Raw genomic sequence first — 23,140 nt, 5'->3', positions numbered from 1 at the left:
GGGATGTGAAAGTGTTTGAGTTTGAGTTTGAGTTTATTTCGAACATGCAAGCATACAACATGATACATCACAATTTCCAGTTTCTCTTTTCAACATGTTCGAAAAGGAGTAAGAAGAAGCAGAGCTTATTTAATTCTACCCCTTTTCTTTTACATAACAGTTGCTAAAACTGGTCACTTCCTGTTCTCAATTTATTCACAATATACTCCATAAGTAATCACAATAAAAATAAATAATAATTGGTGAAGTAAGTCATATTTCATATGATGAGATAAGTAAGATTATTGTGAGAATGTAAGAATGGATGAATGGAATAAATCCAGAATGTTTATCATGGTTCTTCTTCTTTGTACTTTGTAAACACTTTTAAGTTTGAAGAGTTTCTTGAAGTGGATCATATTAATACATTGTTTGATTGCTTTGCTTAATCCATTCCATAATTTAATTCCACAAACTGATATACTGAAGGTCTTAAGTGTTGTACGTGCATACAAATGTTTTAAATTACATTTTTCTCTAAGATTATATTTTTCCTCTTTTTTTGAGAAGAATTGTTGTATATTCCTGGGTAGCAGATTATAGTTTGCTTTGTGTATAATTATAGCTGTTTGCAAATTCACTATGTTGTTGAATTTCAGTATCTTTGATTCAATAAATAAAGGGTTTGTATGTTCTCTATATCCAACATTATGTATTATTCTGACTGATCTTTTTTGTAACACCGTTAATGAATGAAGTGTACTTTTGTAGTTATTTCCCCATATTTCTACACAGTAACTCAGATATGGTGACACTAGTGAGCAGTAGAGAATATGAAGTGATTTTTGGTCTAGAACATGTTTTGCTTTATTCATTATTGACGTGTTTCTTGCTACTTTATGTTGTATATTTTTTACATGAGATTTCCAGTTCAATTTATCATCAATCATTATACCTAGAAATTTAGTTTAATTTACTCGTTGATTTTCTATTCCGTCTATTTATATTTGTGTTTGACTTTCTCTTCTACTGTTACCAAATAGCATTATTTTAGTTTTACTGAGAATCAACGATTGTCTGTTTTTGTCAAACCATCTTTTTAATTTGTTAATTTCTTCTGTTATTATTTGTATTATCTTCTGTGTGTTCTCTCCTGAACAAAACGCTGTTGTATCATCCGCAAATAATACTAACTTTAAATCTTTTGTAACTTTACAAATGTCATTTATATAGAGATTGAATAATTTAGGTCCTAGTATTGATCCCTGAGGTAAACCACAGGATATATTTAGCGTTGTAGACGTGTGTTCGCCTAGCTTCACGTATTGTTTCCTGATTGTTAGATAACTTCTTATCCAGTTTAAGACTAACCCTCTTATGCCGTATCGTTCTAGTTTTTTGATTAAAATATTGTGATTAATTGTGTCAAATGCTTTAGTTAGATCCATAAACACTGCTGCTGCACATTTTTTACTATCTATTGCATTGGTAATTTCTTCTGTAATTTCAATTAAAGCCATTGAAGTTGAAACATTAGCTTCTGTATCCATACTGGTTCTCTTCGAGTATTATATTTTTGTTTGTGAAACTCTCTAATCTGTTATTGAACAGTTTTTCAATGATTTTAGAAAATTGTGGAAGTAAGGAGACAGGTGTATAATTTGTAAATTGGTGTTTTTCTCCAGTCTTATAAATTGGTGCTACTTTAGCTATTTTCTATTTTCATTTTGTTTGGAAATTTACCTGTTTGAAATGATAGGTTACTAATATACATTAATGGTCCTGAGATATGTTCAATAACCTTTTTTATCGTATCCATATCAATTCCGTTACAATCAGTTGAAGTCTTAGATTTACATTTTTTCACAATTATAACTATTTTCTCCTGTGTCACATTACTGAGGAACATAGAGTTGGAATTTCGCTCTATGGTATCATTATAGTCCTCAATTGAAACTGGGTCTGGAATCCTTTCTTCCAATTTTGGTCCAATATTTACAAAGTAATTATTGAAGCTTTCAACTACTTCTTTTATGTTGTCATTCTTTTTATTTCCTTCTAAGAAGTATTGGGGGTAATCCCTCTTAGTGCCATTTTTAATAATGCTATTGAGGATGCCCCATGTTGCTCTCATATTAATTTGTTCCTGTCCAATAATTCACTGTAATATTCTTTTCTACATGATCGTAGTATGTTTGTTAACTTGTTTTTATACTTTTTGTACTTAATTTCTGCCTCTGTAGTTCTTTGTGCTATAAATGTTCTATATAGTGTATTCTTCTTCTCAGTGACGTGCAGTCACCTGCCATCATGGAAAGAAAAAAAATGTAAAAAGAAAAAAAAACAATTAAATTGTTATATGTATCCAGTGATTATACTATAAAGTTATTTTCCATTTAACTTCACCAGTTTTAGATTATTTTTATTCAAAATCGCTGAATTTTCACATTTGCTGTTCAAATACTGAGAAGAGACGGTGCGGTGAACAGCAGCCAGTTGAGGCACGTCACTCAGTGCCTCAACATGGATTCCGGACTCGGCTAACTGCTGGCCTGCTGTGCAGTAAGACTGTATTGCTATATGAATTATATTATACATTTCCATAGTTTAGTTAGCTGAGGTATATAATGTACAGTGTATTTTGTCAACAACTGTATGTGTGTAACGTATTTCTTGTGCTGAGCGATCATAAAACGGCTGCAAAAGACGCACTGGCTGAGGCTCCAGTAATCCCGCCTCCTGCACCCCCGCCGTAAAATTGTTATATCAACTAAAGCCCACACTTAAACTTTCCACGTGCAAGATTGAATCTATTTAAAAAAATACGGTATTTTTATTTTTAAATATTTTTTTTTAAATAAAAAATAAGTTGATTGGCAACACTAAATTGGCCCTAGTGTGTGGATGTGAGTGTGAATGTTGTCTGTCTATCTGTGTTGGCCCTGCGATGAGGTGGCGACTTGTCCAGGGTGTACCCCGCCTTCCGCCCGATTGTAGCTGAGATAGGCTCCAGCGCCCCCCCGCGACCCCAAAGGGAATAAGCGGTAGAAAATGGATGGATGGATAAAAAATAAAAACATTTTTAAACTATCAATTGTTGAAAACCATGACTCGGAATAAATCGTGATTTTTTTTTCAGCCCCCTACTTCATATATTTATGTGTTAATGATGTTAAAATTAACTATTGATGCATGCAAACCAAATTAGATTCAAGTTGCATGACGTTCAGGATGGTGGGACTATTAAACACGCAGCAACATGGCGTCATGCTTGATATTAAAACGCAGCGATATTAAGTCGGATCAACTTATCGTAACATTTTCCTGCCACGGCTGCCATGTTGACTTTGGCCGCCACCTGACAGCCTGGAACTTTTCAATTCACGCTCAGGTTTTATTTTCCGGCCTGCTTCACGGGGGAAAGTATTTCTGGTTGGAAAAGAAAAGTGTGTCGTGTGTCTAGCAGCTGGTGGAAAGGAGAGGGAGATGAATTGAGGAGCAACCAAAAAGATGTAGGTCATCCCTCCCATCAGACGCGAGGAAGAGGAAGCGGCAACGCGTCAACAAACAAACAGTTGCTATCAGGGATCCAGTTGACGAGCAACAGGATCAGATTTGGAATGCACACATCAGAGGATCATTTGGACGCCTAGAAAGGGGATTTTAAATTATGTGCTGTTGCTTGTCTTCTTCTATGGTTTTACTTCACATGCCTATTTTTGGATTTGAGTGTTGGGCTTGTTTTTGTCATATGCACTCCAAAGACATCACCTCATCTTTGTGAGTCACCTGGAAAAGTGCTCCACATGTCTTCATTTACATATATACTGTGTATATATATATATATATATATACATATATATATATATATATATATATATATATATATATATATATATATATATATATATATATATATATGTATATATATATATATATATATATACATACATACATATACAGTTGAGGTTTCTGTGGTTTATCCGTTATACAGTGCTCAATACAGGGGTAGAGCGGAATAAACGTTAGGTCAGGAAAAACCACAGAGGCTATTTCAAGCCTGATTTTTCGCATGTTTCCCTGTTCTTCAGGGGACTTTCCTGAAGAGCAGGGAAACCTGCGAAACTGTTCTTCAGGGGACTTTCCTGAAGATCAGGGAAACCTGCGAAACAGGCTTGTAGGGATGAAATAGCCTCTGTAGTGCATTCAATTGAATGCACTACAAAGACAAGATATTTGATGTTCAAACTCATAAACTTTATTATTTTTTGCAAATAATAATTAACTTAGAATTTCATGGCTGCAACACATGCCAAAGAAGTTGGGAAAGGGCATGTTCACCACTGTGTTACATGGCCTTTCCTTTTAACAACACTCAGTAAACGTTTGGGAACTGAGGAGACACATTTTTTAAGCTTCTCAGGTGGAATTATTTCCCATTCTTGCTTGATGTACAGCTTAAGTTGTTCAACAGTCCGGGGATCTCCGTTGTGGTATTTTAGACTTCATAATGCGCCACACATTTTCAATGGGAGACAGGTCTGGACTACAGGCAGGCCAGTCTAGTTCACGCACTCTTTTACTATGAAGCCACGTTGATGTAACACGTGGCTTGGCATTGTCTTACTGAAATAAGCAGGGGCGTCCATGGTAACGTTGCTGGGATGGCAACATATGTTGCTCCAAAACCTGTGTGTACCTTTCAGCATTAATGGCGCCTTCACAGATGTGTAAGTTACCCACGTTTTGGGCACTAATACACCCCCATACCATCACAGATGCTGGCTTTTACACTTTGCGCCTATAACAATCCGGATGGTTCTTTTCCTCTTTGGTCTGGAGGACACGAGGTCCACAGTTTCCAAAAACAATTTGAAATGTGGACTCGTCAGACCACAGAACACTTTTACACTTTATATCAGTCCATCTTAGATGAGCTCAGGCCCAGCGAAGCCGACGGCATTTCTGGGTTTTGTTGATGAGCGGTTTTCGCCTTGCATAGGAGAGTTTTAACATGCACTTACAGATGTAGCGACCAACTGTAGTTACTGACAGTGGGTTTCTGAAGTGTTCCTGAGCCCATGTGGTGATATCCTTTACACACTGATGTCGCTTGTTGATGCAGTACAGCCTGAGGGATCGAAGGTCACGGGCTTAGCTGCTCACGTACAGATTCTCTGAACCCTTTGGTGATATTACGGACCGTAGATGGTGAAATCCCTAAAGTCCTTGCAATAGCTGGTTGAGAAAGGTTTTTATTAAACTGTTCAACAATTTGCTCACGCATTTGTTGACAAAGTGGTGACCCTCGCCCTGTCCTTGTTTGTGAATGACTGAGCATTTTATGGAAGCTGCTTTTATACCCAATCATGGCACCCACCTGTTCCCAATTAGCCTGCACACCTGTGGGATGTTCCAAATAAGTGTTTGATGAGCATTCCTCAACTTTATCAGTATTTATTGCCACCTTTCCCAACTTCTTTGTCACGTGTTGCTGGCATCAAATTCTAAAGTTAATGATTATTTGCAAAAAAAATGTTTATCAGTTTGAACATCAAATATGTTGTCTTTGTAGCATATTCAACTGAATATGGGTTGAAAATGATTAGCAAATCATTGTATTCCGTTTATATATACATCTAACACAATTTCCCAACTGATATGGAAACGGGGTTTGTACATACATATACACATATATACAAACATATACACATACACATATGTACATACATATAGAATAGAATATATCTTTATTGTCATTGTACAATGTAATTGCAAGCAAACCCCTTTAGTGCAAATTCATAGATGAAGCATAAAAAACATAAGAACATTGGTACTAAGATAAAAAGATAAAAATAAATAAATAAAAAACATAAAATACCAATACTAGTTCATAGTTTCAACTATGAATTTGCACTAAATGGGTTTGCTTGCAATTTCGTTGTACATTGTACAATGACAATAAAGATCTATTCTTTATACAGTATATACAAATATATACATACATATATACATAAAAACACAGATGTATACATATTTACATATATTACACACATATACACAAATATACATATTTATTATATATTAATATAGTACATATGTATGTACATATACACATACACATATATACATAATATATTTAGTATATTAATATATTAGTATATACAGTATAATAAATAATATATATTACAGTGTTTCCCTCAGAAAATGTGTTAGTTAAGGTGGTGTCTCTCCGGCGGACAGACCAGGCAAGGGGGTGGGTGGGTGTAAGCATTGGTGTAACTCGGCCTGTCGCCATCACGTCTCCACCTCCAAAAAAAAAAAGTGACCATCAAAAAGGCACAGCAGAGACTTTACTTTCTGAGACTCCTCAAAAAGAACAACATGTCACAAAAACTGCTTGTGTCCTTCTATCGCTGCTCAATAGAGAGTGTGCTGACATACTGTATGTGTGTATGGTATGCCAGCTGCACGGCAGCACAGAGAAATGCACTTCAGAGGGTCATAAAAACTGCCATGAAGATCACTGGCTGCTCTCTCCCCTCCCTAGATGAACTGTACAGTGCCAGGTGCCTCAAAAAGGCCCAAAACATCATAAGGGACCCATCTCACCCTGGACATACACTTTTTGAACTGCTGCCCTCGGGCAGGAGATACAGGACAATAAAATGCCGGACAAACAGACTCAAGAACACTTTTTACCCGAGAGCAATAGTGTCGCTGAACACATGATGACAATAATGACTGTGCATGTGAGCTGTGTGCTTGCTATTTTTATGTATTTTATGTATTTTTATCTATTTATCTATGTTCTTACGGTTTTATGTGTTATGAATTTGCACTAAATTAGGGTTCAATCCTGGGCTCGGGATCTTTCTGTGTGGAGTTTGCATGTCCTCCCCGTGACTGCGTGGGTTCCCTCCGGGTACTCCGGCTTCCTCCCACCTCCAAAGACATGCACCTGGGGATAGGTTGATTGGCAACACTAAATTGGCCCTAGTGTGTGAATGTGAGTGTGAATGTTGTCTGTCTATCTGTGTTGGCCCTGCGATGAGGTGGCGACTTGTCCAGGGTGTACCCCGCCTTCCACCCGATTGTAGCTGAGATAGGCTCCAGCGCCCCCCGCGACCCCAAAAGGGAATAAGCGGTAGAAAATGGATGGATGGATGGATAGTTTTGCTTACAATTTCATTGTACAATGTACAATGACAATAAATATATATTCTATTCTATTCTATTCTATTCTATTCACATTACTGCCACCACAGTCTGGGGGGCAATAGCCTACAGACTGCGGTGAAGTAGGCCGGCTTCGTCGCGTGAAGAAGCCTACAGTTTTTGGTTGTTTTCCACTCCATTTGCTGAATGGCGATATACGATATATATCTCGATATTCTTTCCGTAAAGAAAAAACAAAACAGTCCTAGTTACCTGATATACTAAGTATGTCATTACTATGACTTAGTAAGTCAAAATAATGACTTACTAGGTCAAATTAATGACTTACTGTAAGTAAGCGTTTGCAATAAGCGTTTGAAAAAAATAGTTAAAAGTGGGGCCACATGCTGACATATGTTCAACTCATCATGCTTAATTTATTACAGCATTTGGGAAGCCTGTAGTTGATTTTTATTATGTAAATGTTATATTTTTATCAACATGTGATAGCAGGGACCCTGCCATTCAAATCTAGGCTGCTACATTACTAATGATTAATGTAACTATAGCTGAAAAAAATAGTACAATAGCAATAGGAGAGACTATTCATCCCTGAACACCATGGAGTTCATGTAGGCTTTGTGATGCATTTACATTATTATATCAACTATCAGAGACAGCTTCAGGAAACTCTTCATTTAACATAATGTCCTTTTTTGCTGCTTCAACACAGCTCAATCAACACAGAAAAAGGTAAAGTGAAATAACTTAGTTGTTAACTGTAGGTCAATAATGATTGTCTTTCTCTCAGACAGACAGGGCTTTGCTGTGCATAATACACACACGCACAAACACACACACACACACACACACACACACACACACACACACACACACACACACACACACACACACACACACACACACACACACACACACCGCACACCGCACAGTGAGCTAACGTTACGCTAAATGCTAATTAGCCTTCACCTCAAGGACTGCGAGCGAGCTGAACTGACGCTTAGGTTTCTAGAACGTCAACGGGCTCATAGTGATATTACTAGTAGTTGACTGGGAGGTGTTTATTATAATTTGGGGAGAGTCCGCTGCTTTACATGCTAAACACCTTTCTGCTCACTCCACCGAAGGAGCAATGACTATATGCGCTCTGAATACGCACTGCTGATTGGCTGTTACATGCACTCTGAATACACACTGCTGATTGGCTGTTACCGTTCTGCGTGTAACCGATCAGATGGTTCTGTGGGTGGGACAATGCTGGGTGCTGCAGAGACGTACTGACAGAGGCAGAGGCAGAACTAAGCGGAGCAGCTTGTTAAGACTTTAGTTTAGGCGGTGGCTCTTTGTTGTTAAGGCGGCCGCCTTAAGAACAAAGCGCTCCGGGAAACCCTGTATTATATATATTCAATATTATATATATATACACCGGTACATATACACATATATACATACATACATACACATATATACATATATACTTAAACAACTATATACACATACATATATACAAATGTATATACACATGTATATACACGTATATATACACATTAATATTTACATATATACAAACCCTGTTTCCATATGAGTTGGTAAATTGTGTTAAATGTAAATATAAATGGAATACAATGATTTGCAAATCCTTTTCAACCCATATTCAATTGAATGCACTACATAGACAAGATATTTGATGTTCAAACTCATAAACTTTTTTTTTTTTTTTGCAAATAATAATTAACTTAGAATTTCATGGCTGCAACATGTGCCAAAATAGTTGGGAAAGGGCATGTTCACAACACTCAGTAAACGTTTGGGAACTGAGGAGACACATTTTTTAAGCTTCTCAGGTGGAATTCTTTCCCATTCTTGCTTGATGTACAGCTTAAGTTGTTCAACAGTCCGGGGGTCTCCGTTGTGGTATTGTAGGCTTCATAATGCGCCACACATTTCCAATGGGAGACAGGTATGGACTACAGGCAGGCCAGTCTAGTACCCGCACTCTTTTACTATGAAGCCACGTTGATGTAACACGTGGCTTGGCATTGTCTTGCTGAAATAAGCAGGGGCGTCCATGGTAACGTTGCTTGGATGGCAACATATGTTGCTCCAAAACCTGTATGTACCTTTCAGCATTAATGGCGCCTTCACAGATGTGTAAGTTACCCATGTCTTGGGCACTAATACACCCCCATACCATCACAGATGCTGGCTTTTACACTTTGCGCCTATAACAATCCGGATGGTTCTTTTCCTCTTTGGTCCGGAGGACACGACGTCCACAGTTTCCAAAAACAATTTGAAATGTGGACTCGTCAGACCACAGAACACTTTTCCACTTTGTATCAGTCCATCTTAAATGAGCTCAGGCCCAGCGAAGCCGACGGCGTTTCTGGGTGTTGTTGATAAACGGTTTTCGCCTTGCATAGGAGAGTTTTAACATGCACTTACAGATGTAGCGACCAACTGTAGTTACTGACAGTGTGTTTCTGAAGTGTTCCTGAGCCCATGTGGTGATATCCTTTACACACTGATGTCGCTTGTTGATGCAGTACAGCCTGAGGGATCGAAGGTCACAGGCTTAGCTGCTTATGTGCAGTGATTTCTCCAGATTCTCTGAACCCTTTGATGATATTACAGAGCGTAGATGGTTAAATCCCTAAATTCCTTGCAATAGCTGGTTGAGAAAGGTTTTTATTAAACTGTTCAACAATTTGCTCACGCATTTGTTGACAAAGTGGTGACCCTCGCCACATCCTTGTTTGTGAATGACTGAGCATTTCATGGAATCTACTTTTATACCCAATCATGGCACCCACCTGTTCCCAATTTGCCTGTTCACCTGTGGGATGTTCCAAATAAGTGTTTGATGAGCATTCCTCAACTTTATCAGTATTTATTGCCACCTTTCCCAACTTCTTTGTCACGTGTTGCTGGCATCAAATTCTAAAGTTACCGGTAATGATTATTTGCAAATAAAAAAAATGTTAATCAGTTTGAACATCAAATATGTTGTCTTTGTAGCATATTCAACTGAATATGGGTTGAAAAGGATTTACAAATCATTGTATTCCGTTTATATTTACATCTAACACAATTTCCCAACTCATATGGAAACAGGGTTTGTACATGATATATACTGTACAAACATGTGCACACACACACACACACACACACACACACACACACACACACACACACACACACACACACACACACACACACATATATGTATGTAATATACATATATATACATGTTGTATATATACACACATATATATATATACACATATAATATATAAATACATATATAAATATACACATATGTATGTTTGTATACATATATGCAAGTTAAAGCATAACAATCAGCCAAGAGGATGCTCTTGTCTCAAAACACTCTGAAGTTGAGGTATTACTGTACTATGCATACATTTTATGCCACCACTACTTGTAATGTTATAACAAACTTTTTCGCTGCAATCATTTTAATATTGTGAAGCGAGACCCCCTTTCCACACCCCCGGTATTCCGCCTGTCGAGGGTCCCTATTCAACACACGAGCAAATTAGCGCTCAGCACAAATAAATATAATTTTCCCCCCTCATCCTTGCGGCGCCCTCTCGATAATGTGGTCCATTGCTAGAAACACCACCAATCTAAGAAAGTTCTTCTGTCATTTCCTGGGCGTGAAATAATTGAATCCCCCCCAGCCTTTCAAATGGTTAACAAAAAAAAGCATTGACGACAAAAGTCTGCCAGCGAGAACATGTTTCATCTCCAAGAAATACATCTGTGGTCTTCCTGCCACAGCTAATATGCCAACCCAAACTGCTGACTCCGCAAAAAAACACACACTGTTCATTCTGGGGGAAACTGTTGGAAACATGCATGCGTTCAGCCATTGTTAAAAAACCTAACAGACCTCCATGGCGGCAGTGATTTAAGTTCTGGGTGTACCGTATTTTTCGGAGTATAAGTCACTCCGGAGTATAAGTCGCTCCGGAGTATAAGTCGCACTGGCCGAAAATGCATAATAAAGAAGGAAAAAAACATATATAAGTCGCACTGGAGTATAAGTCGCATTTTTTAGGGAAATCTATTTGATAAAACCCAACACCAAGAATAGACATTTGAAAGGCAATTTAAAATAAATAAAGAATAGTGAACAACAGGCTGAATAAGTGTATGTTATATGACGCATAAATAACCAACTTAGAACGTGCCTGGTATGTTAACGTAACATTAAGAGTCATTCAAATAACTATAACATATAGAACAGGCTATACGTTTACCAAACAATCTGTCACTCCTAATCGCTAAATCCCATGAAATCTTATAAGTCTAGTCCAGTGGTTCTTAACCTTGTTGGAGGTACCGAACCCCACCAGTTTCATATGCGCATTCACCGAACCCTTCTTTAGTGAAAAATAAAATGTTTTTTTTTTTTTTCAAATTCAAGTAAAAAGTTATATGTTTTTGGTAACACTTTAGTATTGGGAACATATTCTAAGTAACAAAGACTTAATTTAGAGTTATTTGGTTAGGGTTAGGATTAGGGTTAGAGGGTTAGAGCCAGGGTTAGAGGGTTAGGGTTATAATAAGGCCATGCCGAATAAGGCATTAATAAGTACTTAAGACTAGTTAAGAGCCAATATGTTACTAATTTGCATGTTAATCAGCAACTAATTAATGGTGAATATGTTCCCCATACAAAAGTGTTACCATGTTTTATTACTGGTGCACAAAATGAACCGTGCATGAACATCACCTTGTTCAAAGAACAAAACCAACAGTGCATAAACTCACAACAAATTACACACCTGCAAATCAGTGTGACTTCTGCTGTTGCCGTATCCGTAATACGCCGATAGGGAGAAGTTTGTATTTACACGATGAGTCGGGTGTGTCTTGACCTCCGCCGAACCCCTGAACCCGACTCACCGAACCCCTAGGGTTCGATCGAACCCAGGTTAAAAACCACTGGTCTAGTCTCTTACGTGAATGAGCTAAATAATATTATTTGATATTTTACGGTAATGTGTTAATAATTTCACACATAAGTCGCTCCTGAGTATAAGTTGCACCCCCGGCCAAACTATGAAAAAAACTGCGACTTATAGTCCGAAAAATACGGTATTTGCATATTTAGGGTACTTTTGGACTTGTGATGACTATATCAAGAAGTATGGAAGCTAAAGGTGGAGTGTTCCTCACCTTTCAGATGAGGAAAACAAAGTGGAGCCTCCTCGGGTCATCAACGTGGTCCTGCCCGACCAGAGACATCACTTCCTGATGCCGCTCGGCTTCGTTCTCACCGCCTTCCTCCTCCTGGCGTTCATTGTCCTCCTCATCATCCTCATCACGCGCAGACGAAGAACTCTGGGTAGGTATTTACACACGTTAGTAAAGATGGTAACAAAGTTAACAGAGGTATTTACAGTATTTATACATTGGCCATTCGCTTTCCCAGGAAATAAATTGTGTAAATGCAGAATCAAATGAACTGTAAAACATTTTTGGCACATTGATCTTATGGCATATCAATAAATACAGTATTTAAAATAATGAATTTGAACTACATTGAACGCTGGGAAAATAGCATTTGCTGCCTGTACCTGCTTCGTAAAATTGTAATTAAAGGGGAACTACACTTTTGGGGGGAATTTTGCCTATCGTTCGCAATCATTATGAGAGACAAGAAGACTAGTCTTTTTTTTTAATTTATTCTAAAGATGATTAAAAAAAAACGCTTGGAAGATGCTGCTAAAGTGAGTCACCGTTGTAGTCCTCAAAGTCTCTAAAACAACTTCAAAACCCTCCATCAACCTTTTATATGCACACTGCAAGTATATATATAATGTAGTAACAGACACCTTCATAACAATATGTACAATATACACACTGCAAGTATATATATAATGTAGTAACAGACACCCTCATAACAATATGTAATATGTACAATATTTACCGTATTTTAGTCATTTTAATCATTGCCAAAAGTAATTATTTCGCACATTTATTTTCGTTTCCATAGCAGTGCACATCTGACTTCTGGCAACAAATGTGAGTTCCTATTTCGAAAAACAAAACAGTTGTGTGTCTTTTAATCATGGCAGACTTGGTAACAAACAACGAAGATTACTATTTTTGGACAAATGAGGATTCACAACTTAATCTTTTTGAATCTAAATATACTGAGGATGAACTACTGCTTTTAGAAGCGAATACAAAGAAAGAGTGAGACGTTGGAGCAGACGGAAGCCGAGACAGTGAGGTGAAAATGACTCGAAGCTGCAAAATGTTGAAGTTGAAGCAGTGCTATTTCGACAAAAATGGAGTGCTTACCCAAATAAACCGGAAAAAAATGTCCCCGGACAGCTGGCCCAAACGCGTAACTGTCCATCGAGTGAGTCACACTTTATATCGATTATGATACACGGAGCATGTCACGCGTGTTAGTACAACTACAGTACATACACTGTCTGGCTAGCTGTGTACAAACAAAACATGAAATAATACTTTACAGATACTGTAATATTGTTGTAAATGTTTTTCACTCAGTACAGATTAGTGTCCTATCGCTTTGTGTTGAGCATTAAAATCTCAAATACGTTTCGTGCTGACTTAGAAGCTGGAGCCTATCCCAGCTGCTAACGGGCGGAAGGCGGTGTACACCCTGGACAAGTCGCCACCTCATCGCAGAATGCTTACAGTAAAAACAAAAAATTTATACAATTATTGCCAATATTTCAGAAACATTCTTACCATCCATCCATCCATTTTCTACCACTTATTCGCTTTGTGGTCGCGGGGGGCGCTGGAGCCTATCTCAGCTACAATCGGGCGGAAGGCGGGGTACACCCTGGACAAGTCGCCACCTCATCGCAGAATGCTTACAGTAAAAACAAAAAATTTATACAATTATTGCCAATATTTCAGAAACATTCTTACCAATACAGTAATATTTGGGTAAACGTAAATTATTAGTATCCACATCTTGTCTTATAATGCCTACGAGTGATAATTTTGCTACTAAAAAATAAAATAACAGACAAAAAAAAAAGAACTATAATAACGAGCCAGTCTTTGGAACGAGTTGTTGAGTTGTCCGACTTTTTGTGTGGCCATAAACGCACCAGTGGCTTAGTGCTATGCGTGTTGGTGACAGATGACAAGTTGGTTTTGGCCTGGTTTGTAGGGCAGAAAATTACTAGTTTTTCAAGATAGAAGTTTTTTACTCATGTTTTTGGTGTGGTTATGGCCGAATATAAACAGTTTTGCTCAATAAAGTGATCGATAAAATTCCTGTCCTCGAAGCATCTCGATAGACGTTACAATAATTGAACGGTGTTCAATTGAACGGTGTAGACGAACACCGTAAGGGCCGCTTGTTGTCACTGTCACTCAGAGTTGCATTGCAAAATTACACAGAATAAATGTGTTTATTTTGTTTAGAATTCAGATGGGATTTGATTTGGTGCGCGGCATATATTTGCTGTGCGCAGAGGACGCTTGAGCAGTGCGCAATTGCGCAGGCGCGCACCTAAGAGGGAACGTTGCTTGGTAGTCCACTACTTCTTCCCGGAGGCTATCCAGGTCCAATCGCAGCTGCGGCTTGGGACTTTCAAGCGTATTTCTTCATCTTACTTGTCGTCGGCGTTGCCACGGCTGTATCTTCCTCGTTCTTCTGCTTCGTCTCCTTGTTGTGTGCGCAGTTGTGCACTGCACTCTCTAAAAGCCGTAGATGTTATTGTCACATATGCATGTACAGTAGATGGCAGTAATGTCCTGTTTAAGAGTGTCACAACATTGCTGTTTACGGCAGACGAACTGCTTTACGGTAGACGAAAATGTGACTGCTGTTGTTGTGTGTTGTTACCAAGCTGGGAGGACGTTAATGAAACTGCCCAACAACAAACCCACATAAGAAACCAAGAAGTCGCCCTCGATCATTCAACAGTTATAACGTGATTGGGCAGGCACGCTGTTTATATTGTGGGAAAGCAGACGTGAAAACAGGCTGTCTCACCCAAGCACATGAGCAGCTGTTGCTTGGGTGAAAGTAGGAAACCTCCTTCCTGATCCTCCCAAGGAGGCGTTCCATCCTATTGACTGAGATTCCCTTCTGTACTAACGCGTCAAAAAGTAACACTGATCTTTGATCCAAGACACAACTTACATTTAACTAAAATGTTATTTTCTTTGTGCTCGACAAAAGAAAAGTAGTGAGAATATCTACACGTTAAAAAACTCGGCTTCTGGCTTCGCCATGATGTCTTGTTAGTTGTCATGAGAGTAGCGTGTGTGTGTGTGTGTGTGTGTGTGTGTGTGTGTGTGTGTGTGTGTGTGTGTGTGTGTGTGTGTGTGTGTGTGTGTGTGTGTGTGGCCCTTTAAGACATGACAGCATGTGAGGTGAGTGACGTCAGTGAGTGAGTGGGCGAGAGAAGTGAGGGAGCGGCAACAGTGAGTGCGTGCAGGTGCTCGTAACTTGGTGGATGGCTGCGTGCAAGACACCAATAAAGTCACAAAGTTGCAACAAACCGCCGGCCTCGACATTCACCCTCGAGTCCGGAGCTGTAAAGACCCACTGCCGGGTAAAGTGAAGGGTGTTAACTCCGAAGTACATAGGCCCTGGAGGAACGTCTCTCCTGCGCTCCTCGCCCCCCCCCCCCCCCCACACACCTCTCTTCTTTTCCTTGTGACACAGAAGGACGACACCGCAGCGCTCCAATAAAACACACTCAGATCTTATGTTTCTAGCCGATACTACATAAAAAATAACGTAAAATAATGCAGTAACGCATCATGTAGTAACGGTAACTGAGTTACTGAATATAAAAGATAACGCGTTAGATTACTAGTTACCGCCGAAAATAATGGCGTTACAGTAACGCGTTACTTTGTAACGCGTTAGTCCCAACACTGCCTATAACACAAAGTTTTGTCTTTCAATATATATATATATATATATATATATATATATATATATCTGTTTTTAGCAGTTTTTATTTTTGAAATAAAAGCATATTAAAATGGTCTCCCCATACTTGACCTTTCAGTATGCGGCCCTTGGTGATAAAAGTTTAGACACCCCTGATCTAAAATATTACAAGCTTTCAATAAAAATAAAATATACTTAAAATATAAATACAGTTTAGTTGGCTAATTAAAAAATAAAATACTAACTTATGAATTAATTTTAAAAATGACAACAACCATAATAAACACTGTTAAATGTGTAACTGAACATTAATATTTTTGACACATCGTATTATTTTTATTTTATTCTTACATGGGGAAAAACTATAGTAAAAATATAAGAAAAAAAAAAAGTGATGTATACAATGATAAAAAGAGTAAATATTCTAACTAATAATAATATTACTAATAATACACTTAGTCACCAATAATGCAAAGCTGAAACAAAATATGTTTCTAAGCATTTTTTTTTATAGATAACATTTTTAATAAAAATACATCAATATGGCGCCCCCATACTTTTACTTTTCAGTATGCTGTATCAAAAGTATCGATGTTTTGATTTCAGTATCGCTCCGCACATATCTCAAACTGTACTACGTGTACCACGAGTGGTACGCCAACGAATTGATTCACTAATTAAGTACAGTGTTTTATTTTCCTATATTCCAACACAGTGTTACTGTTCAAACTGTGTGTGATGTTAGAGTGGCCAAAAAATGACATACACTTGTTGAATAAAACCTCTGCCTTGTCTGTAATGAATACTTAGGGCTATTACGCTACTGTATTTCAATGTCGGTCATTATGGTGGTACTTGGAGAGCCATTGTTGTTTACTAAGGTGGCACTTGGTGGAAATGGTTAGCATGCTAGCATAGTAACATTAACATGCTAACTTTTTAAATTTAAATTTTTAACTCTTTGGTAGTTGGCAAAAAGATCAAGCTGAATCCTCTAAGCGGACTATTTGGGGTAACCCCTCTGTCATCTTCTCTTAGCAAATCCAAAAAGAACATGGTAGTATTCACTACTTTATTGGCTAGGAGACTCACTGTGCTAAATTGGAAGGCAACAGCCACACCCGCCGGATTAAATATGTTCTTTATTTCCTTAAATTGGTGAAAATTAGGCTGACGTTCAAGGGTTGTTCTGGGAAGTTTCAGGAAGTACCGGATGGTTTCCTAAAATACATCAAAGAGACTGATCTCAAATTTAACCCCAATTGAACAGTAATTGAAAGGTAGATAGTTGATGAGTCTTTTGTCCGATTTTGTGTATTGCTGCACCGTGTTGGGGACATTCAGGAGCGCAGTTGTCTGTGGCTTCATGTCAATATTTGCCTGTACTTATTGGACTGAAACGTGTTTTTTTTTCTAGATTATTATTTTTATTTTATTTTTAAAGGGGAACATTATCACCAGACCTATGTAAGCGTCAACATATACCTTGATTTTGCAGAAAAAAGACCATATATTTTTTTAACCGATTTCCGAACTCTAAATGGGTGAATTTTGGCGAATTAAACGCCTTTCTAATATTCGCTCTCGGAGCGATGACGTCACAACGTGACATCACATCGGGAAGCAATCCGCCATTTTCTCAAACACCGAGTCAAATCAGCTCTGTTATTTTCTGTTTTTTCGACTGTTTTCCGTACCTTGGAGACATCATGCCTCGTCGGTGTGTTGTCGGACGGTGTAACAACACGAACAGGGACGGATTCAAGTTGCACCAGTGGCCCAAAGATGCAAAAGTGGCAAGAAATTGGACGTTTGTTCCGCACACTTTACCGACGAAAGCTATGCTACGACAGAGATGGCAAGAATGTGTGGATATCCTGCGACACTCAAAGCAGATGCATTTCCAACGATAAAGTCAAAGAAATCTGCCGCCAGACCCCCATTGAATCTGCCGGAGTGTGTGAGCAATTCAGGGACAAAGGACCTCGGTAGCACGGCAAGCAATCGCGGCAGTTTGTTCCCGCAGACGAGCGAGCTAAACCCCCTGGATGTCTTGGCTCACACCGTCCCTTATGCCACCGAAGATGATCAAGAGAAGAATATCGACCCTAGCTTCCCTGGCCTGCTGACATCAACTCCAAAACTGGACTGATCAGCTTTCAGGAAAAGAGCGCGGATGAGGGTATGTCTACAGAATATATTAATTGATGAAAATTGGGCTGTCTGCACTCTCAAAGTGCATGTTGTTGCCAAATGTATTTCATATGCTGTAAACCTAGTTCATAGTTGTTAGTTTCCTTTAATGCCAAACAAACACATACCATTCGTTGGCTGTCGTGTCGTTTTCGTCGGTTTCGCTTGCATATGGTTCAAACCGATATGGCTCAATAGCTTCAGTTTCTTCTTCAATTTCGTTTTCGCTACCTGCCTCCACACTACAACCATCCGTTTCAATACATTCGTAATCTGTTGAATCGCTTAAGCCTCTGAAATCCGAGTCTGAATCCGAGCTAATGTCGCTATAGCTTGCTGTTCTTTCCGCCATGTTTGTTTGTGTTGGCTTCACTATGTGACGTCACAGGAAAATGAACGGGTGTTTATAACGATGGTTAAAATCAGGCACTTTGAAGCTTTTTTTAGGGATATTGCGTGATGGGTAAAATTTTGAAAAAAACTTTGAAAAATATAATAAGCCACTGGGAACTGATTTTTAATGGTTTTAACCATTCTGAAATTGTGATAATGTTCCCCTTTAATATAATTTTTGTGGGTTACTTCATTGGGGAGGGGGAAAAAAAATATTTGACATGTGTTCAATTGTATTTCTGGACTGTAAATGCAATTAACAAATGTTTAAAAAACAAAAATACTTGGCAGAGTTTCAGGCTTTATTTTCAAATGTGTAGCGAAGCCTCTTCCCCCCCCAAAAAGCTGTAATCTATATATATATATATATATATATATATATATATATATATATATATATATATATATATATATATATATTTTTTTTTAAGTATTTATTTCAAACCTGCACAATACAACAACACACATTTTTATTTTTTACATTTTGGCAGAGACATTTATGCAAGGCTTGAAAAGGGGTTGGATGAAGCAATTGCTTATAATATCCCAACCCCTCTCACTCACTCCACATTAAACATAAACAATATAACACAAGAACAATACTATACAAACAAAAACAAGAAAAGCTCCTATACATTAACAATACAATAGTACCACTGTTACTATGCGACAAGACGAGACAAAACACACACACACACACACACACACACACACACACACACACACACACACACACACACAGGCCTATACACTCTCTGACCATACACCTCTCTCCCATCGCTCTGTGCTGAGGGCATCACTCTCTTTCCTCCTCGTACTTCTTCAGTACTTCTTTTTTAAACAGTCTTTTAAATTGAATCATGTTAGAACAGGTTTTTAACTCTTCCCCTAAGTTGTTCCACAGACTGATTCCACGCACTGAAATGCACATTGATTTTAAAGTTGTTCTAAATTCAGGCAAATATAATTTGTTGTTTCCTCTTAGACTGTAACTATGGTGTGCATCTCTATCCTGGAATAGGTTCTGTATATTGGATGGTAGAGAGTTTTGGGATGCCCTAAACATAATTTGAGCAGTTTTAAAGTTGATTACATCGTGCAGTTTAAGTTGCTTTAACTCCATGAATAGTGGATTTGAATGATGTCTGTAGTGAACATTGGACACAATCCTAATGACCTTTTTCTGCAGAGTGACAAAAGGCTGTAGATGAGATTTATAACAATTTCCCCAAACTTCAACACAAAAGTTTAAATATGACATAATAAATGAATGATACAATAACAGTGAGGGTTGGACTCCGCCAAGGCTGCCCTTTGTCACCGATTCTGTTCATAACTTTTATGGACAGAATTTCTAGGCGCAGTCAAGGCGTTGAGGGGATCTGGTTTGGTTGCTGCAGGATTAGGTCTCTGCTTTTTGCAGATGATGTGGTCCTGATGGCTTCATCTGGCCAGGATCTTCAGCTCTCACTGGATCGGTTCGCAGCTGAGTGTGAAGCGACTGGGATGAGAATCAGCACCTCCAAGTCCGAGTCCATGGTTCTCGCCCGGAAAAGGGTGGAGTGCCATCTCCGGGTTGGGGAGGAGATCTTGCCCCAAGTGGAGGAGTTCAAGTACCTCGGAGTCTTGTTCACGAGTGAGGGAAGAGTGGATCGTGAGATCGACAGGCGGATCGGTGCGGCGTCTTCAGTAATGCGGACGCTGTATCGATCCGTTGTGGTGAAGAAGGAGCTGAGCCGGAAGGCAAAGCTCTCAATTTACCGGTCGATCTACGTTCCCATCCTCACCTATGGTCATGAGCTTTGGGTTATGACCGAAAGGACAAGATCACGGGTACAAGCAGCCGAAATGAGTTTCCTCCGCCGGGTGGCGAGGCTCTCCCTTAGAGATAGGGTGAGAAGCTCTGCCATCCGGGAGGAGCTCAAAGTAAAGCCGCTGCTCCTCCACATCGAGAGGAGCCAGATGAGGTGGTTCCGGGCATCTGGTCAGGATGCCACCCGAACGCCTCCCTAGGGAGGTGTTTAGGGCACGTCCGACCGGTAGGAGGCCGCGGGGAAGACCCAGGACACGTTGGGAAGACTATGTCTCCCGGCTGGCCTGGGAACGCCTCGGGGTCCCCCGGGAGGAGCTGGATGAAGTGGCTGGGGAGAGGGAAGTCTGGGCTTCCCTGCTTAGGCTGCTGCCCCCGCGACCCGACCTCGGATAAGCGGAAGAAGATGGATGGATGGATGGATGGATAACAACAGAGCATTGGTGTTCAATAAATGACATGATCTCCTCATCATTCCAACACATTTAGCAACTTTTGTCCTCAGGTAACTTATATGAGGCTTCCATGATATATTTTCATCTATTACCACTCCTAAAAATGAATTTTGTTGGACATGAGTGCTCAGAGAGTATGGGGTAACGGACTGTCTTATTGTGGCAGTTCGCTCCCTGTATAATCAGTGTCAGAGCTTGGTCCGCATTGCCGGCAGTAAGTCGGACACGTTTCCAGTGAGGGTTGGACTCCGCCAAGGCTGCCCTTTGTCACCGATTCTGTTCATAACCTTTATGGACAGAATTTCTAGGCGCAGTCAGGGCGTTGAGGGGATCTGGTTTGGTGGCTGCAGGATTAGGTCTCTGCTATTTGCAGATGATGTGGTCCTGATAGCTTCCTCCGGCCAAGATATTCAGCTCTCACTGGATCGGTTCGCAGCCGAGTGTGAAGCGACTGGGATGAGAATCAGCACCTCCAAGTCCGAGTCCATGGTTCTCTCCCGGAAAAGGGTGGAGTGCCATCTCCGGGTTGGGGAGGAGATCTTGCCCCAAGTGGAGGAGTTCAAGTACCTCGGAGTCTTGTTCACGAGTGGGGGAAGAGTGGATTGTGAGATCGACAGGCGGATCGGTGCGGCATCTTCAGTAATGCGGACGCTGTATCGATCCGTTGTGGTGAAGAAGGAGCTGAGCCGGAAGGCAAAGCTCTCAATTTACCGGTCGATCTACGTTCCCATCCTCACCTATGGTTATGAGCTTTGGGTTATGGCCGAAAGGACAAGATCACGGGTACAGGCGGCCGAAATGAGTTTCCTCCGCCGGGTGGCGGGGCGCTCCCTTAGAGATAGGGTGAGAAGCTCTGTCATCCGGGAGGAGCTCAAAGTAAAGCCGCTGCTCCTCCACATCGAGAGGAGCCAGATGAGGTGGTTCGGGCATCTGGTCAGGATGCCACCCGAACGCCTCCCTAGGAAGGTGTTTCGGGCACGTCCGACCGGTAGGAGGCCACGGGGAAGACCCAGGACACGCTGGGAAGACTATCTCTCCCGGCTGGCCTGGGAACGCCTCGGGATCCCCCGGGAGGAGCTGGACGAAGTGGCTGGGGAGAGGAAAGTCTGGGCTTCCCTGCTTAAGCTGCTGCCCCCGCGACCCGACCTCGGATAAGCGGAAGAAGATGGATGGATGGATGGATATTCTATTGGTGTATCATCAATAACAATCCTGATGGGTATTTCACTTTCGCGATTGCTAAAGAGCATGATTTTGGTCTTCTTTAAATTCAGAGACAATTTGTTGGTATTAAACCAAGTTTTTAACTTGATCATCTCCTCAGTTACAGAGGCCAGAAGTTGCTTCATGTCGTCACCTGCACATGTAATGGTTGTATCGTCAGCAAAGAGGATGAACTTCAGCCGTGTTGATACTTTACATATTTCGTTAATATACATTATAAATAGTGTGGGTCCCAGTATCGACCCCTGGGGGACTCCACAGGTTATGTTCATGAGTGTAGATTGATGTTGGTCGATCTGAACAATCTGCTGTCTCTCATTCAAGTAGCTCTTCAGCCATTTCCCTGCCAATCCCCTTATGCCATAGTTTTCCAGTTTATTTACCAAAATCTGGTGGTCAATGGTATCGAAAGCCTTTTGCAGATCAATAAAAATTCCTATGACAAATTTGTTTTTCTCGATACCATTAGTAATGTTTTCTATTAGATCACTTAAAGCTAATGAAGTTGACCTATTTTGACGGAACCCATATTGACAATTGGATAATAATTTGTGCTTTCCAATGAAGCCACGAAGTCTATTATCAAATAATTTTTCCAATATTTTTGACAACTGTGGCAGAAGGGAGACGGGCCGGTAATTTGTGAAGTGGTGTTTGTCTCCAGATTTGAAGATGGGGATGACTTTTGAGAGTTTCATTTGTGAAGGAAATTGTCCAAGTTGAAAAGATAAATTGCAGATGTATGTGAATGGTTTGATGATTTCTTCCGCTACGTTCCGGACCGTCCTCATGTCGAGGTCAAAAATGTCACGTGATGTTTTGTTCTTGCTTTTCTGAATAACCTCTAAGACTTCCTTTTCGACAGTCGGAGTAAGGAACATCGAATACATATTTTTTTCAATAAGTTCCATGGGCTGTTCATCATTAATTGGGATTTTTTTTGCCAGCCCAGGCCCAATATTAACAAAAAAC

At 39.8% G+C, this 23,140-nt stretch overlaps 1 protein-coding gene across 2 annotated transcripts in view; it reads left to right on the top strand.

The window, feature by feature from the left end:
* LOC133622302 (matrix remodeling-associated protein 8-like) overlaps positions 1 to 23,140 on the top strand; it is an 85,921-nt gene that overhangs the window by 56,634 nt on the left and 6,147 nt on the right. For both annotated transcript variants that reach the window (XM_061984880.1, XM_061984879.1), the window contains one exon: positions 12,374 to 12,535. In XM_061984880.1, coding sequence (XP_061840864.1) covers positions 12,374 to 12,535 — 162 coding nt within the window. The remainder of the gene's footprint in view (positions 1 to 12,373; positions 12,536 to 23,140) is intronic.

Source organism: Nerophis lumbriciformis, linkage group LG23, assembly GCF_033978685.3.
Source record: "Nerophis lumbriciformis linkage group LG23, RoL_Nlum_v2.1, whole genome shotgun sequence".
NCBI classification, from domain to species: domain Eukaryota; kingdom Metazoa; phylum Chordata; class Actinopteri; order Syngnathiformes; family Syngnathidae; genus Nerophis; species Nerophis lumbriciformis.
This window is presented reverse-complemented; position numbering and strand designations above follow the sequence as displayed.